The sequence below is a fragment of the Anser brachyrhynchus genome (genome assembly GCF_964034855.1).
Source record: "Anser brachyrhynchus genome assembly, chromosome: 11".
Taxonomy (NCBI): Eukaryota; Metazoa; Chordata; class Aves; order Anseriformes; family Anatidae; genus Anser; species Anser brachyrhynchus.
Genome location: NC_137706.1, coordinates 15,382,849 through 15,399,535, shown reverse-complemented (window position 1 = coordinate 15,399,535; position 16,687 = coordinate 15,382,849). Strand labels below are relative to the sequence as shown.

At 43.1% G+C, this 16,687-nt stretch overlaps 1 protein-coding gene across 8 annotated transcripts in view; it reads left to right on the top strand.

Annotated features, from left to right (window-relative positions):
* Positions 1 to 16,687, top strand: part of AKAP13 (A-kinase anchoring protein 13) — a 216,860-nt gene that overhangs the window by 149,282 nt on the left and 50,891 nt on the right. For 7 of the 8 annotated variants that reach the window (XM_080607073.1, XM_080607076.1, XM_080607075.1 and 4 more), the window contains exons 11-13: positions 3,459 to 3,540; positions 7,700 to 7,836; positions 14,139 to 14,509. In XM_080607073.1, coding sequence (XP_080463199.1) covers positions 3,459 to 3,540; positions 7,700 to 7,836; positions 14,139 to 14,509 — 590 coding nt within the window. The remainder of the gene's footprint in view (positions 1 to 3,458; positions 3,541 to 7,699; positions 7,837 to 14,138; positions 14,510 to 16,687) is intronic. The other variant, XM_080607070.1, reaches the window with a different exon arrangement.

The window sequence follows — 16,687 nt, the reverse complement described above, 5'->3', positions numbered from 1 at the left end:
TAGGCTAAGGGAAAAAGGAAGGGATAGTTTTGTTATGCATGTTGTCTATACATCTGTGAAATCCCAAAACAACCTCGTTGCTGATTACTTCATACTGGTGCATTCCCCAGCCCTGGTGTTCTGGTGCTTTTATGGTATTTTCTCTACAACCCGTGACGCCTGTACCTCCAGTCACTAGTCGCGAGTGAATACAAGCAATCTTCAGCAGTGGGCAGTGGGGTTTGTGTTGTCAGTATCTGTGGACCACCCAGTTTCCTGAGATCTTGCAGTAAACCTCCCCCAAATCCTGTCTGGTCTCCTTTTGGCATAGGGAATGCTTGTGTATAGTAGTGGTTTCCTTTGTTTGTGTTTTGGTGGCGAATATTATTATTCCTGAATTAGGGCTACTGAGATAAATATTTTGTTCTTAATACTTTATTTTGTACATAATCAGGTACCTCTGAAACAGCACCTTAAACTTCAGTGTTACTTTCTTTTTACTGTTTTTTGTAGAAAAAGGCAGACATTTTCAATACTTGGCAAAGTCACAGGGCAGAGGATAGAGCTGGCTGGGTAATGGGAAAAATATTCAAATCTTTTTTGAAAAAATGCCAATGTCTATAATGCATTTTCAGTGAATGAGTCAACTGGTTCTATTAAAGGAAAAATATACTGTTAATTCAGCCTAATTTAATTTATTCTGTCACCAATCAACTGCTGCGCTGTAAACAATCTTGAATCTTCTCCTTCTTTGCTTGTTTTCTGCTGATTATTGAACAGGGTGCTTAGTTATCATTTTCCAATAGTGGGTATCAGTATAAACCAGGAGTAGTTTCCATAAATTTTATGGAGCTACATTGGTTTAAGAATAAGGAAGATCAGGCTCAATGTGTTCAGGATAGAGTTAGGTGCAAGCCAGTCAGAAGGAGGCAGAATTTGATTTTATGTAGGAGATGGGTCATTCATTTGCGTGGACTTGAGCAAATTTGCATTTATCCTCCTGTGTGTGTTCAGACTCAACCTCTAGATTTGCCTTTAATTAAATGTAAGATAATGTGCTCCAAACTAGATTCTGCTTTGGCTCAAGAGAAAAGAATATTAATCTGATTCTCATTGACTTTAAGGTGATAATGTGATATTTATTGACTTCACAGCTCTTCCAAGAGTAAAAAGTATGTATAAGCTCTGTGGTGAAGTTGAGTTGCTGAGGTTAGGTACTGCTCAGCCTTGCTAGCAGCGTGGTTCTTCCACTGAAAGAAGCAGAAATGTGACCCACTCTCCGTGCAGCAGTTAAAACTAAACACCTTTAAGTCACTTTGGAAAATAAGGGATCGTTCTTTTGAGTATTTGCTTACAAAAACCTTTGTCAAACTTCAGAGTACCCCTCTACCACCCCTCTTTTCCTCTCCACCCCTTATTTAATGTATATGTAACTGCTTGCTAATGGAGGTGCTGTGCTGAGGCCTGTATTTGTGTGCATTCAGCGAGATGGTGTGGGGCAGCAGAAAAGAGAGAAGGTGGCATACACGCGTGTGTAAATGTGTATGGTTTGAGTAGGGGTGCAGGGAAGAATGGGATCTTGTATGTATGTGTACTAGGGTCATATGAGATCTTAGATGGATATGTATGAGGACTCGGTGAGCAGAGGCAAGGAGCAGTTAGTGGCAAGTGTCCAAAGTGTGTGCACATCCAAGAAAACCAGTCTGTAAAATGGCTGGAAGTGGGGAGAGACATCCAGGGCCGTGCACTGAGGTCACCTCGAGACCTCGCTCCGGTACAGCATGAGGTCTTTGGCTCTCCTGAGAGACTCATTTTTTCCCTCTGAGACCCGCTCTGTTCCTTCCCTGCCTCCCCCAGCAGGAGCTGCTGGCCAGGGAGGTCACAGCACCCTCGCTGCTGGAGGATTTTACGGGCGCGTTGCTTTCAGACCTCTCAGGTTTAGCCGAGCCTGACTTGGAGCAGCACAAGGGGACTAGCTGACCTGTCAAAGGCCCTCCCAACCCCGTTTTGTCATCACGCAAGTATGGAGGAGGACAAAACCTACGGAAGAAAAATGTGCAGCTGACTTTTTAGCTGACGGGTCTCGGGGAAGTGCTGACTTTGTGGTGTGGTGAGCGGGAGGGCACCAGGGGCTGACAGGAGCCCCCCCCGGTGCAGGGCAGGGGCTGCAGCCAGGCCACCACGGCAAGCGGCGCGCTCCTCAGGCTCGGCCAGAAGGGAAGGGACGGGGGTCCTTAGAGCAGCAAGTCCTGTCAAGGGTAGGGGACTCGCAGATTTTTTGAGAAAGGAGAAGATCAAAGGGATAAGAATCTGGCAAGGGCCTGCGAGGACGGAGCAGGATCTCGGAGGAAATTTGGAGAAGGGCAAGAGGCAAAAAATAAGTAGTAAAAATTCTCTGTCTGACAGAGATGGGGGAAAGGAAAGCCAGGAGAGGGGAGGAGAAACATTTGTCATGTAAAGTAAGACAAGGTCATCCATTTCAGCGGCTTTCTTTTAGCTAGAACGTGTGGGATCGTGTGTGTGGAGGCAAGCAAGGAGCGGCTAGGCAGGAGGGGAAAAACCTCTGGGTTGGGGTGAGGTGGTCCGGGTGAGATTTGTGTTTGGGAAAGGCAGAACGGCAAGGAGAGAGGGCAAAGGGGTCTACAGACTCTACCAGTTGCAGACAGAAGTGGTGGGAATTGTATGCTGGGTGAGCCAAGGGTTGTGGATAATCCAACAAACTTCAGAGTCGATGTTGGACAAAACAACCCAAGTGAGGATGAGTAAGGCACAGGCAGAAGGGGGAAGAAGGCCGAGAGCAGATCAGTCATCCCTGCTGAAAGACTGGAAGTCACGGAGAGGGTGAGGGACAGGGTGAGATGATAAGGCTGATGTTGAAATAAACCATGTGACCGGGCTTAGTGTTAGAACGGGGTTTTCTGACACAGTCGTCATTGCAATTAATGCAAACACGAAGTCACATACAAAGCACTTCTGGTTCTCACCGTGACATGGACACTTCCACAGCCCTCATTTCTACGCTATCAGACCTCCTTGCTGTCTTTAAGGTAATAAACTTTGCAGCAATATGGGTGGTAAGAAATTGCTGTCCCCTAGATAGTGAACTGAGGCAGAAGGCAGAGGAGTATCTTGCCTGCAGTCCCACTGCAAATGGAAGTGAGAATTGAAGCCAGGTTTCTCGAGTCCTCCACTAGTAGCTTAAACGCTGGCTCATCCTCCCTCTGAACTCCTGCCTTGAGCAGAAGCCACTTTAAGTCATACTTTCCACGGAGAAATACAGCTTTTGGCATATTGTAATGGTTTGTTTAGTGATGCAAAAAAAAAAAAAAAATTAAGTTACTTTTGAAGTTTTTATTACTGGGACAAAATCAAGCCAGAAGTATATACCTGCTGGTCAATGCAGAATTAAGTCGCAGAAGAGGCTAAAGGATGATAGCAAAAGTGGCCTTACTTTGATTTGCTCTTTCCGATTTTTTCAGATAAACCGTGAAAGCTGGTGCTCGCTGGAGCCATGTCCCGACTCTTCGCTGCTGGAACGCAAGCGGACAAGGGAGTCTCCAGGTAAGCTGTGTGTTCTTGGCCAGCACGCGGGCAGGAGAGCAGCCCTGTGGTTCTCCTTGCTTGCTTTCCTCGCCTTTCCTGCCCTTTTTTTTTTTGTCATCCTAACCTCAGCGGGGAAAAATACGTAAACTAAATAAAATGTGTAATGAATCTGTCGTGAGTCATTGTTAGCACATGGTTGCAGCACTTGACTTGTAGTGAGCTGGGTGGCGTGTCACCCTCTTAAGTAATTGTGCACTTGAAGGATTTCAGTATTTCAATTTTTCGATAAGCTTGAAAGAGAAAACTTTTGTTTTCTAGACGACATGGTAATACAATAAAAGGGAAAAAAAAAGTCAAATATGAATTCTCTTAATCCTTCTTTAGATCCAAATCAGTGGCTCAATTTTTTGTTTTGTTTCTTTTTTTTTTATTTTTTTATTTCCTAAAAGTTCCCATGATTTCCAGACTTCAGGAAACAGAAAGGCTGTTCAGAGCCATCGTTCCCACACCCTACCCACCAGCCCTGCGTGCTGGCGGGTGCTCTCTGTCTCTTCCACAGGGACAGAAAATCTTGTCTGGCAAGTTTCAAAGAGGGGTTCGTGTCCAAGATAAGAAAAAAAGCATTTCCTTTCATTGAATTATGCATGTTCAAAACAAATACAGTAATGTTTCTGGGCTCTGAATGGAGACTTTGCTTGGACTTTTCATTGAGTAGACACTTCTTGCTTTGTTGTCATTACATGCAGGGATCTCACCTGAATCACCTTCAGTTTATCTGAGGAGATAGAAAAATAAGGATTTAATCACTGTTGAAGTGATTCACATCCAATCTTTTCAGAATATAGGCTAAGAAGTAATGTTGTAGGTGACTGACCTGAGGGGTTTATTCTAGGTAGAAGTTCTAGCTCCCATCAAAGTGAAATAAACACTTTTTTTTTCCTTGACCAAAAAAAAAAAAGGGAAGAAGAAAACTTCCTGTGAAGTATAGGTTCAAATAGCCACTATCAGTGAATAGCTGTTTCATGAGTGTTTTACAACAGAACCTGCAATATCACCATGCTGCCTCTTTACTGTTTCCCTGCATCCCTTGCATCTAGATAGGGTATTTTTAAGCTTTAAGCTTATCACGCTCCATTTGGCTGCAAAATTACATGGGCTCATTTGACTTGTTGAAACTGTAATCATCCATTCACATGGATCAATATTAGTTATATACTTATTAATTATCTAATACAATATTATACTACAGAAATATAATCTTTATTATATAATCAGCGGTACATAAATATTAATTAATAATTACAGTAATATGTGTCTGTAACACAATGAGTCAGGTTTTTAACATGCTGAGAAAAATGTGCTCTCTTGCCTGCAGCAGCAGGAAAATCTCAGCTCTGCAAGTCCTGGCATTCTAGAAATAATGGAGTTATGCTCACGTGTCCCACTGTAGCACTGTGCCCTGAGTGAGCTCTCATGCTGCGAAAGTAGAGAGGGGAAGGAAAAACCTGACAGCATGTGGCAGCAATATAACCAACAGCTCTCCTAATGTGGCTAACGTAAAAGGACACAAATTGATAAGGAATTAGATCTTTTTCACTGGCTGAATAGTCCTGCCGAAATTGCTTGTAAGGATAGAGTCCTCAAATCTTGCAAAGTAACTTCAGGAACTGTAGCTTCACATTTTCTGCTCCTGCTTTTGAAGCTAAAAGCCTTGAGGAGCATGGCAGCTACGTAGCTATCAGCATGCAATTAGGGGACTCAGCCCCATCTTGGAGGACATGAGGCTTTGGAAAAGAATCGCTTGGAAAGTTTCTTCCTAGGGCTTTTTACTGTGTAACTTTTTTTCCTTCTGTATCACGTGCAGAAGTGTGTTACCATCATTTTATTTTTGTGCGAATCTCCACAGAGAGAAAGAGATGAGCACGGTTGCTCTGTAAGGGATGCGTGTGCAGCCAGCGGGCGGTGCACGTGTGATGGAGCCGTTCTTTGGGTGCCAGTGTTATGACAGTGCTGTCACCGGGGCTTGGCAGGTCACGGGTGGGAGCGGCTGAGGGATGGAGCCCGGCATTGTGCAATGTGTGCGCAGTTCAAAACAAACAGAACAAACCCAACAAGCTGAGAAAATAAAAATAAAGAAATAGATGCCCCCCGAACAACCGAAAATACCCTCTGAAAGGTGAGGGAAGAGTCAAGGCTTGGAGATCAGTGTCTCAGCACAAATGAAGTGAGGTGTGGGGTGTTCCCCCTCTCTCTCTGCTCCTCCTTGTCCTTCCCACCTTGCTGTCTCCTGTCCTCTGCCCTCTTCCACCCCGTGCTGTCCCTCGGTGGCTCCTGCAGAGCCTTTCGCTGCCACTTGTTATTTATCGGCTGGGTGAGGTCTTGGTTCGTTGGCGCAGCTGGACCGTCCCCGCTCATTTTCCACTGGAACGTGGCTCGAGCCCCTTTGTTTTTCAGTCTGGGCTTGGACAAGCTCTGCCGGCTGCCAGCTGGCCGGCCGGCCGCATCCTGGCCCGCTCCCTTACAGCCGCTCTGTCTCTTCTTTGCTTTTCCCTTTTTTCTTTTTTTTTTTTCCCTCCTTCTTCTCTCCCCTCTCGATTATGGAAAAGCAGTTCAGATTTTCCAGGTTTACTGAACGGGGAAAAGGCCGGGGGAACATTCGCGCCTCCTCCAACAAGCGCTTTTCCAGTTCTCCCCGGCGTGGAAACTCCTCGCTGGGGTGATGGGGTTTCCAGCCGGCTTCACCGTCCCTGTGCCCTTGGAGGCAGCACCTCCACCCTGCCTCCATCCCTCCAACTGCCCTGGGTCCAAAAAGTCACCTCCCAGCAGCATCGGGTAGTGCCACGGGGACCAGGAGGCTCATGCAGTGCTGTCCCATGGAGAAGCCACGTCCCGTCCCGCGGGCAACCACTGAGCGCTCCTGACTTACAAACACGGAGCCTGTTTCCCCTAAGCTGAAATCCGCTGTTTATCTAGGGATGAATTTTAATTACAGTTAAAGTGAGCTTGAGCTTCTGTGAGAGACCAGAGCTAGCTTAACGTTATTCCTCCGACCATGTACTCGCTCCCATCGGCTGGGGTGTTTTATAGCTGCTGTCAGGCACAGTTCTGGATTCAGGCCAGGTAAGGGTAGGGAAAGAAAAAATGTGGCTTTGAGCTACCCTACCCAACCCTGTGTTGATGTGTAAGCCTGCCATAGCCAAGGATGGAGTTTATCGACTGTAATTTAAGAGCCAACCAAAATTTTATTGGCCTTGTTCCTCTCCAGGGAGCTAAACATGTTTTGGAGGTATCTTGTTTAGCTACAGCAGGTTGAAAAATAACACCTTTCTTTTTAAAATATACTAATAATCAGCAAGTAATTTTAGCTGGGCGAAAAGAATGCACAGTTATTGCCAAAACTGTCATTAATACCTTTCCCCGAAGGCTAAAAAAAAATGAAATGATATACAGACGTTATTGATGCAGACACATGTCTGTTAAAGTTTTTGGAAAGAACGGCCTTTCTCGATGGCTGTGGTTATTTCTGTGCTGCTAATCACCCTGCTACAAACAGCTGGAAGCGTTTTATACAGAAGGAAGGGATTCAATATGCTTAGATTTAAATGTTGGGAGCTATGAAAGCTTGTGAAATTTTAAATAGTGCTTGATTTTGGAGTCTTAAAGTAAAACTTGTCATAGAAGCCATACAGTTGTTTTTTCAGTGAGAAGTATAGAGGTAACCAAGTAACTGGATTGATGTGCATTTTCAAAGTACCTTGGCATTTGAAAGTTAGAGGGAATTAATCGTTTTTAATTGGGGAAGAAAGTTAATATTGTTGACTTATATTTATACATTTATTGAATATGAATCTAATTTTGCAATTGCTGCAATCAATAGGAAGGAAATAATCCTGTTATGCTCAGTGTGGGGGTACCTGATGTATAGCATAGTTATTGGCACCTGAAACTACAAGCATAGATGGCTGCTTAATGTAGAATTTCTGTTTGTGTGTTGTACTTCGATGATGCATACCAAGCTTTCCTTTATAAATTTGCCATCTGATTTTTAGGAAGTGAACTCAGTTTATAAAGCTGCTCTCTTGTTTTAAGCCTTTAGATTTACTGAGTGTGTGCAGGTTGGATGTTTGGATGCCGCAGAACACATCCGATGGTAACTCTTTCTGCTTTGCTCCCCTAGAATGTGAGAACTTCTTGGAGGATGGGCTGAGCAGCGTCTGTGCCTCATCACAGGGTGTCCTTAAAAGAGAGTCCGGGAGCGAGTCTGACCTCTTCCCCTTGCCTGGTGATGGGATGGAAGACCTTGTCTTTGGAAAGGTAGGAAGGTCTGACTGGGATATGGTTCAAAAAGTTCTGAGGCCTGATTCTATAAAGCCATACTGTAAGCTCTTAATTGTCTTGGTTTCGCTGGTGAGTTAGAAACCTGGAAGTGATTATCCTGGAACGGGATGGATGGGAAGGATCTGGTCCCCTCTTCAGCTGCAACAACACGAGGGATGTATTTACTTGCAGCACAATTCCAAAAACTGTGCAGCCCCCTGATGTTGAAAAGATGAAAGCAATTGTGACTGTCCAAAAGTAAATCAGACGTTAGGGAAACAGTTGAAAAAGTGGATTTTCTTCATTAATGACTGCACAGACTGTATGAAAGCCATCTTTAACTAATGTAACAAAGAGCTTTTCTCCAGCAGACGTGACCTCTGCACTGACACCTTCAGAATCATATACAGTAATTCGTAGAAGAACCAGTGTTTTTCTGTAAATTCAATGTGACTCCCTTAATAGGAAGGAAACGCTCATTCTAAATACTTAAGGCCAATTCCAGGGAACAGTTTTGTTGCCAGGGTAACATACCTTTAATGCCTTTTTGCGTGCAAGCAGAAGGAAAATGTTTTCAAGTTTGCTTAAAATCAACAACAGAAGTCATTACTAACCTTAGTCATCTCTGTGCCCTTTGTGTTGCTCATGGATGAGAAGCGGAGGGAGGAGTGGGCGAAACCAGAGGTACAGATCAGCCTCCTGAGCAGAGGATGCCTCACTTCAGCGTTGCCTGTTGGTCTTCGGCCATCTGCAAAAGAGCAGCCCAAACGTATTTGGAGGGCAATTGGGTTTTGCTTTTTAGAAGTCCTCTTGCTTGTAATGGATAGTTTTATGCACCCAGGAAATGGTGCAGAATGAAAGAGGACATGAACTTCCTTAGAGCATCCACCACATTGGTTGCGGCTCCGTGGAAACTTCTGCTTAGATTGTGTGGCTTTAACTAGATCAGAGTTACCTGTTTGAGCAGTCACTGTTCCTGCTCTGAAAAACTACATTTTCAGACTAGGTTTCACACTTTGCTTGCATATATAATGAGAGAAAAAAATCTGTATGGATAAATCAAATCAGATGATGTTGAATATTTTCCAGCGGGACGGGAAACACCACAGCCTGGGCTAAGTGATCTCATGTGCTATAAATGAACAGTAAAGTCATCCTTAATGCATGTGGTAGGGCATAGAGCTCACCAGCCTCACCCTTTCCCATCTTACTCCCAAAGAGCTGGGGGACCCTGGATTCTGAGAGCATAAGGCTGTTTGGCAGAGCAGAAGACTGTCTTCAATTCGCTTGTGTAGAATGAATTACAACAGCAGACTTTGTCATTTGAGTCTGATTTAATGGTTGTATGGGGATGCGTGGGAGAATAGCGCTGTGAGAACACAGTACGTTTTATAACATACAGAATTTTAGCTTTTTCCCTTTCTTTTATGTGGAAAGTTCGCCTCTCCAAATATGCAAAGCAAAAATTAAAAGTTAAAACGAATAGGTAGTGCTACGTAGTGGGAGTGCTGCAGGGCAAAGGAGGAGGTACTGGGGAGGTGGATCTTCAATTGCCAATGAAGAAAAGGCAGAGTGAGGAAATTTTCTTTGTAGTAAGGGAAACCTTTTCTTAATTTGGCAGCCCTTGCATTGTTCTCATCATTTGGTGGATTGCAGGCTTTGTCTAGAAATGCGTAAAGTTCAAAAGGTTTAAAAGTTAGGTTTAGGACGTCATTCAAAGCTAATCACAACCCTACTCACTTTTTTTTTTTTTGGTCTCCGCTTTGCTGGCTAACTCAATTCCCTGTGTCCCTTCTTTTCTACAGTTACAGTAATTTATATAAGGACCAGAGACACTCGCTTAGAGTAGTGAGCTTGGTCCTTAATTCAGCTTAGCCCTTTAGCTAGGCTATTGAGCACAGCTGATGGAAGTGGAGGTTACAAATATTTTTAATAACCGTTAAAATAAGTGCTGGATTTAATCTTTCTTCTGCAAAGTACTATAAGATACATTTCTCGGTTGTAGTCAATTCGTTATAACCCTAATAAGTACTACAATTTTCATATTTAATTGGAAAGAGAGGATATGTTTATGAACAAAAAGCGGACCTCAAGCCTTTCAGTATCATGACTGCTAGTGGTATTGCTGGTCCTGTTCTTGTTTCCCCTTTGTATGGAGCAAGAGTTGAACTTTCATCTATTAGAGTTTGGTTGTTGTTTTACAAGCTGCTCCTTCTCTCTTAACTGTTTAATACATTAAAGGAAATTGGGGAGGAATGAACTACTGTTTAGCCAGGCTCTTTGGGATGCTTCCATAAAAATAACTTGAAGTTCATGGACTTTAAGCCCTGGCTCTGTTCCAGGACTGTGAAGAACTGGGGTCTGTGGAGTCGTGAAATCTGCAGGTGCCTTAGAGTGTCTCTGATGTTAGGTGGGGGCTTTCATTGCCGCCTTCTCACTGTCTCGTTCTTTCGCTCCGAATGATGCATGCTGAGCTGCGTAACATCAGCTCCCAGGTTCAGATACCTTTAGCATTAAAACCTGGCTCGTTTTTTCAGACTTGAGAGGCTGTCGCTGAAATCCAGAAACCACTTCCAACGTGAGGTCTACAGCTCCAGCAGAATAATTTCTTTTATTTATTTTTTTTTGCGTCAGTGCTTCATTCCCATGTCCTCGTCATCCTCCTCTTCCTTCTCTGTCTCTACCCAGCCGTCTGGGCAGACTTTGCAACACCCTTCTTCTCGGATGATTAATGCTGCATAAGGTCATTTCTCACAATCATCTGGCAACGTCCTGGGGCGTAGCCCATACGCTTTGCTCATCTTAACTTTTAACCTGCCACTGAAATTCAACATTACTAGGAAGTTTCTAAATGCGCCCCTTGGGAACTGATTCAGATGCAAGGCCCTTGGGAAGTCAGGGACCTGCAGCTCATTGTCAAAGAAAAGGGTTGCAACTTAATGTTTAGTTTCTGCCTTTGTTTTGGTTTGATCAAGGAAATACACAAATCCATAAATCTTTTGTATTTATTTTCTTGGAGTTACTGTTTCTCTTTCAGAAACAGAAACCAAATCCTCAGAAATTAAAGTTTGGAGAGAGGGGCTTTCAGCGGGGGAAAGCTATTCCACTCCAAATCATAAACACAGTGATAAATAATTCATAGGATTCGCTACAGTGAACTTTGGGCATCCTGGAGCCAACAGCAGATTTGAGTGATAAATGATTCTGCTAGGTTATGTATCAAGCCAACTGAAAAAGTTGTCTCCCTTAATGGCATGCCAAAAAAAGTTTAGGATGCAAAGGTCTTTTTTTTTGATTTTCCATATATACCATGACACCATTAATGTCTTTGTCACATGGAAAATCAGGGGACAGAGTAAGTTCATCTCTCAGCTTATTGCTTGTTGTCGTCAAGAAAATAATTGAAAGCACATTTCACTTTCTCTTATCAAGACCTCTTACAGATGAATGGATTTAGTTAAAGAAGTTATCCTACACCCCCCTACCGTCTTACTGATTTCTCTTATCCCTATTCAGGAAGATTATATATGCTCTTTCTCTAAAGCTCTCTTTTTACGTCTTTCCTGTTTTTTTTTCTTACTAGTTCTCACAAAATATTGTTTTCTGACAGAAGAGAAAGTGCCCAGTAGCATGTCTGTAGAGACACCAGTATTATGGTCATAATTACAGGTTGAATTAATTGAGGTGCAATGCAGCAAGCCTAACTTGAAGAAAATTGATATTTTTTTAATGGTTCGCTATTCCTGTAGGAAAAGAACAAAATAGAGAGCTGTTTCCGTTCTGCAAACAGGGAATTTTCTTACTCAAATAGGATTAAACAGCAACATATATTTACTGGCACTTGGCCAGCTAACTAATTTTTTGCAGGGGTGGCTACGATATAGATATTCCTTAGATGTGTCAGCCACACTTGGCATTTTCCAGAGTCCTGGTCCTTCATATTAACAATTTTCATTTGTTTAAAGCAAAACAAAAACAAAGAAAAAGAAACAAACAAAAAACCCCACAGATCATTTAAGTGAAGGAAGAACAATGTTTATAGCAGTACACATGGGCCACAAGTTCAAGGAAACTGTTTATTGTGTTCTCTGGTCTGTCGGATGCTCTGGGTAAGACTTGAAGTGGACTAAATCTATTGCACATTTTCAAATATCTCTCTGAACTGCACTTTACAATAGAAATCCTAAATCTTCCCCCCTAGAGAAGCATTTTTTGTTCTGCCTTTTAAACTGGTGCAGTATTTCTCATTGGGGAAATAAAAACTCACTTTTTTTACTCTGGAGCTAATGCTCCCCTGTATAATTCGGTGTTCTGCACTATTGTCACTAGATTTGAATCCAAATTTAATGCTCCCGAACTGTCCCATCCTTCCACTGCACAGCTGGCGTGTGGTCATCTCTCCTCCAGCTGTGCTGTCCCGATGTCTAACACTATTTTCCTGTGTCTCAGGAAAGCAAAGCAGACTGCTTCCTCTGCTGAAGGAGTGTTATCCACATAATGACTCCTTAATTTGTCTGGATTTAAGCAATTCAGTAAGCTCTCATCCTGACTCACACAAATATCAGATTATTTTGAATAATGCCAAACATAATCAAAAACTTTGCAGGGCATGAATTTCAGTTCTCTCTGGCTTTAACCTACACTTCCTATTTAAATGTGTGTCAAATCCAATACTTTAAAGTTATGGTAAAATATGACTATAATTTGCATAAATTCATGGTTAATATTTGACATTCCTTGCCACGAAAGGAATGCCTTCGGGTGTATTTTTACTGTGCTGTTTAATATTGGGTGTTAAAAGCAGGTATTGTGCAGTGCATGTTGTCTTTTTTTTTTCCTTTTTGATGAATGAGAGAGGGGAAATAGTGTGGCAGCATTTATTGAAACCACCTTAGGAACATTATTGTCTACCTGTTAAACTGAAGGAAGAATAAAAAAGCAGCCAAAACTGAAACGGGGCTTCCCGTTACACCGTGAAATGCTTGATTAGAATACTTTAGGAACAATTCGGCGTCTTTTTATTTGATTTAACAGGAAGCTTTTTCCTTATAACATACACCCATAAAAGCACAGAGTGTCTGGAGCCCTTCACACTGCTGGGCTCGACGGGAGCAGGAGGCGAGGATGCTGCTCATCCTCTCCCGCGTGGGTTGCAGCGTCCATCGCCCTTCCGAGAACAGGATTTGTGTTCTGCTGTCCTCTGCCAAAGGCGAGCTGACAGACTGCGGCTCCCTGAATGCTCAGCTTCTGCTGAGAACCACCGAGCGTGCTATTTGAGGACAATTAGCTGCTGTGGCTTTGGTGAATAGTCTATTATATATGATCTGACAGATCGTTCTGCCTATTATTATTTTAAATGATACAGTGCAGGGCTCTGCAGGAGGATAAACTGAAACTTCCCACATCAGTCCCTCGGGGCAGACACCATTTCGGACTGAAGGTGATGTCAGATACATGCTTGTGTTTTTTATCCTAGCCACGGGGAACACAGAATAACCATGGGCTCTTTCTAGGCTGTATTGTCAGCACGTGGCCTTTTGCCAAAGAGAACCAGTTTGGGTTCCGCTTACGGCTTTTGGAACAAACTAAACCAAAAATTGCAGTGTGAACCGAGACCTGTAATGCTGTGGGCTGATGCTGTGGAACAGTATTTTTCAATTACAGTCGGATTTGAAAAAAAAGCGCTGCAAACCCTGGCATTAACTTTTTGCTTAATGGAAAGTAGCAGGGGACGGGGATTTAAGCCTTTACTTTCGTCTGGTTTCTGCTACTGAATAATTGTTCCTTTTGCGCTGCGCGGTGCAGCAGAGCAGTGTGTTGCCTTTGAATTCTCCTGGCTGAAAAGTGCAAACTGTCTCGGATCACCGAGGAGAACCTGGTGTTGGTCATCGGGAGTCCCCATGACCCGTTTCCCCCTTAATCGCTCTCTGTCATTAACACCTGGTAAATCTTTGGCGGTTTTCTGCCCCTGACTGATAACAGGTTCAGCCAGAAATGGCAGGAGCAGGATTCTGTGCAGCATGGAGAGCGATAACACAGAGATAAAGGCACGCAGAGGAGCCGAGCCCGGGGTTATGGCAGCTGGGGTCTCACGGGATGCGTTTCAACCTCTTTTGAAACCAGAGCAAAAAGTCTCATTGCTGTCACTGCTAATTTCACCTCATGCTCTCCACTAAGAAACCTCTCAGTTCACATGAAATATAAATGTTCTTTACATTTATTAAAAGCAATGCTTCTTTTAAATATTAAATGTACTCCCTTAGCTTCGCCTTCATTTTGTTTTTTGTTCTCCTCCGCAGCAGCCTGAGGAGGAGCAGTCCGCTTGTGATATCACCAGCTCCAGTTCCTCCGCGGATGACACCATGTCCTTGGAAAGGAACTCGTCCCTGGGCAGTGACACGTCCCTTCCCTTCCCGCCTGCAGTGAGCTTCGTGCAGCCCAAGGACAGGCGCAGCCTGGATGGGAGCTGCACGAGCATGGTAACCCCCGAGGGAGGAGAGGGCGAGCCCGCTGGCTTGGGAGAGAAGGACGAGGAACTGGACAGCATCACAGATGTGCCCACTCCTTCCTCCGTCCTGAGAAACTCCATGCGGCCGCTGTCACCTTTCCGTCGCCACAGCTGGGGGCCGGGGAAGAACGCCACCAATGAGGCAGAAATCAATCAGAGGAGGTGAGTGGAGAGCTAATCTGCTTTGCTTTGCACCCGCTCACACAGAGTTATCGGAGCTTTGGACTCAGTGTGATAAAACAAAAAAACTGAGGATGTCACTTTTAACTACTCTTCTTTTTTTCACTCATAGGAGTAAAAACATTCTCCTAACTTACATTTTTTCAATTAACTTTCAGGATGAAAGTACTTAATACCTACGGTACACTGTAGCTTTCCAGAGGACAGAAGGAATAACTCGAAGCTAATTAGAGCGAATGGAAATACCTTGGGACAGGTCTTCCATCTGAACTGTCACCACCTCTTTCTATAGGAAGGGCTTTGTTAAAGGAGTTACTGGAGTGTTAAATCTCATTGACTGCAAAATAAACACAGCCATTATTGCTCTGACTGTGTATTAAGAAAGAGAACAGAACCCAGGGTTTAAAAAGGGGTGTAGACACTCCTCATTTGGTGTAATGGAAGGGAAGGTAGTCCCTGCCGGACTGTTGATAATTTTTTTAAGGAACTGGTTTTACCTGAGTCTCTTGTGGACAGTAAGTCCCATCTAACACATCACCAAGTCCCTGTGAAGATTCTCCCTCTTCCTTTTGTTCTTTCAGAAGACACAAGAGGGGCAGCTATAGCAGGCCACGTGCCTCTAGGAATAAAAGGTGCTCAGCCCTCCATCTCAGTGGGAAAAAATGAAGCTGATGCAGGCCAATAACAGAATTGGTATAATATTCACAACCGTGCCCAATGCAGACGGGCACTGTTTGGGCTGCAGAACACTTGGGGTCACCCTCTCTAAAGCCAGTGTAGGTTTGGCCATTGTTTTTCATGCATTTTAATGCTCACAGAGCAGACGCAGGCAATGGTTATGGCAGGGTTAAGGGGTCGTATCCTGCCACAGACCCCGTGAAGACCTGCAGAGACTGCGAGGCACAGCGTGCTGTGCGGCGCTGCTCCCAGGCTGCCTGCCCCAGCTGAGTGCTGCTGTCAATGTGGGCAGCAGGCTTTTAAGATAAATGGAGCCATTATATTTATGATGCCATTAAATTAAAACTGGCCACTGAAAACAGGTTCCTAGAAGGTTGTTGCTGGCCCACTAGGATAATGCAGTGAGAGGCAGCAGTCCCCCAGTGGAAACTTGTGCATCCTTTACACATTAGGATGTGTGGATTACTAAAGGAATATCATACACCCTTCAGATTTTAAAGTCAATGTTGAAAAACATTCAGGACCCCATAAGTAACATAGGGTGAAAGATTTTTTATTATAATTCCTGTGTGGTTAACTGCTGCCACCTTTTTTGGCTTCATTCGTGGTCCCCAGGTAATATTCCAATAAATTAGGCAATACCTATCTTTTAAAGCTACAAAAGAGTCAGCATCAGATATACGTGCAGGTTTATGACAGCATGAGTCCATAAGCTCATAAACTCACTTAGAAAGATTTATTTTTAAGTGTAGGACCTGTTATGTAAGGTTTTCCGAGGGTAATAAACTGCATAGCTGGCAATTACTGCTAACGCTTAACAGATGGGGTTAAATTCTTCTGCATCAGAGTTCAGAGGCGGTTTCTGATATGGGAAAATGCATTCGTTGTAAATGTAAGACGATTTCTGTAAAGGAACAGTAATTATTCTCATATGGTCTTAGATGCAGCTGCTGCTGCGTAAGGATAGCTGTCACATAGGTCAATTAGAAAAGAAAAGCTGGAGGGTCTTTGCTGCTGATTTGATTCCAGTTTGGTTTTGTGTTCCTGTTACGAAGGAATATGGATTACTTGTTTTTCTTTTCTTTTCTTTTCTTTTCTTTTCTTTTCTTTTCTTTTCTTTTCTTTTCTTTTCTTTTCTTTTCTTTTTTCTTTTCTTTTCTTTTTTCTTTTCTTTTCTTTTCTTTTCTTTTCTTTTCTTTTCTTTTCTTTTCTTTTCTTTTCTTTTCTTTTCTTTTCTTTTCTTTTCTTTTCTTTTCTTTTCTTTTCTTTTCTTTTCTTTTCTTTTCTTTTCTTTTCTTTTCTTTTCTTTTCTTTTCTTTTCTTTTCTTTTCTTTTCTTTTCTTTTCTTTTCTTTTCTTTTCTTTTCTTTTTCTTTTCTTTTCTTTTCTTTTCTTTTCTTTTCTTTCTTTTCTTTTCTTTTCTTTTCTTTTCTTTTCTTTTCTTTTCTTTTCTTTTCTTTTCTTTTCTTTTCTTTTCTTTTCT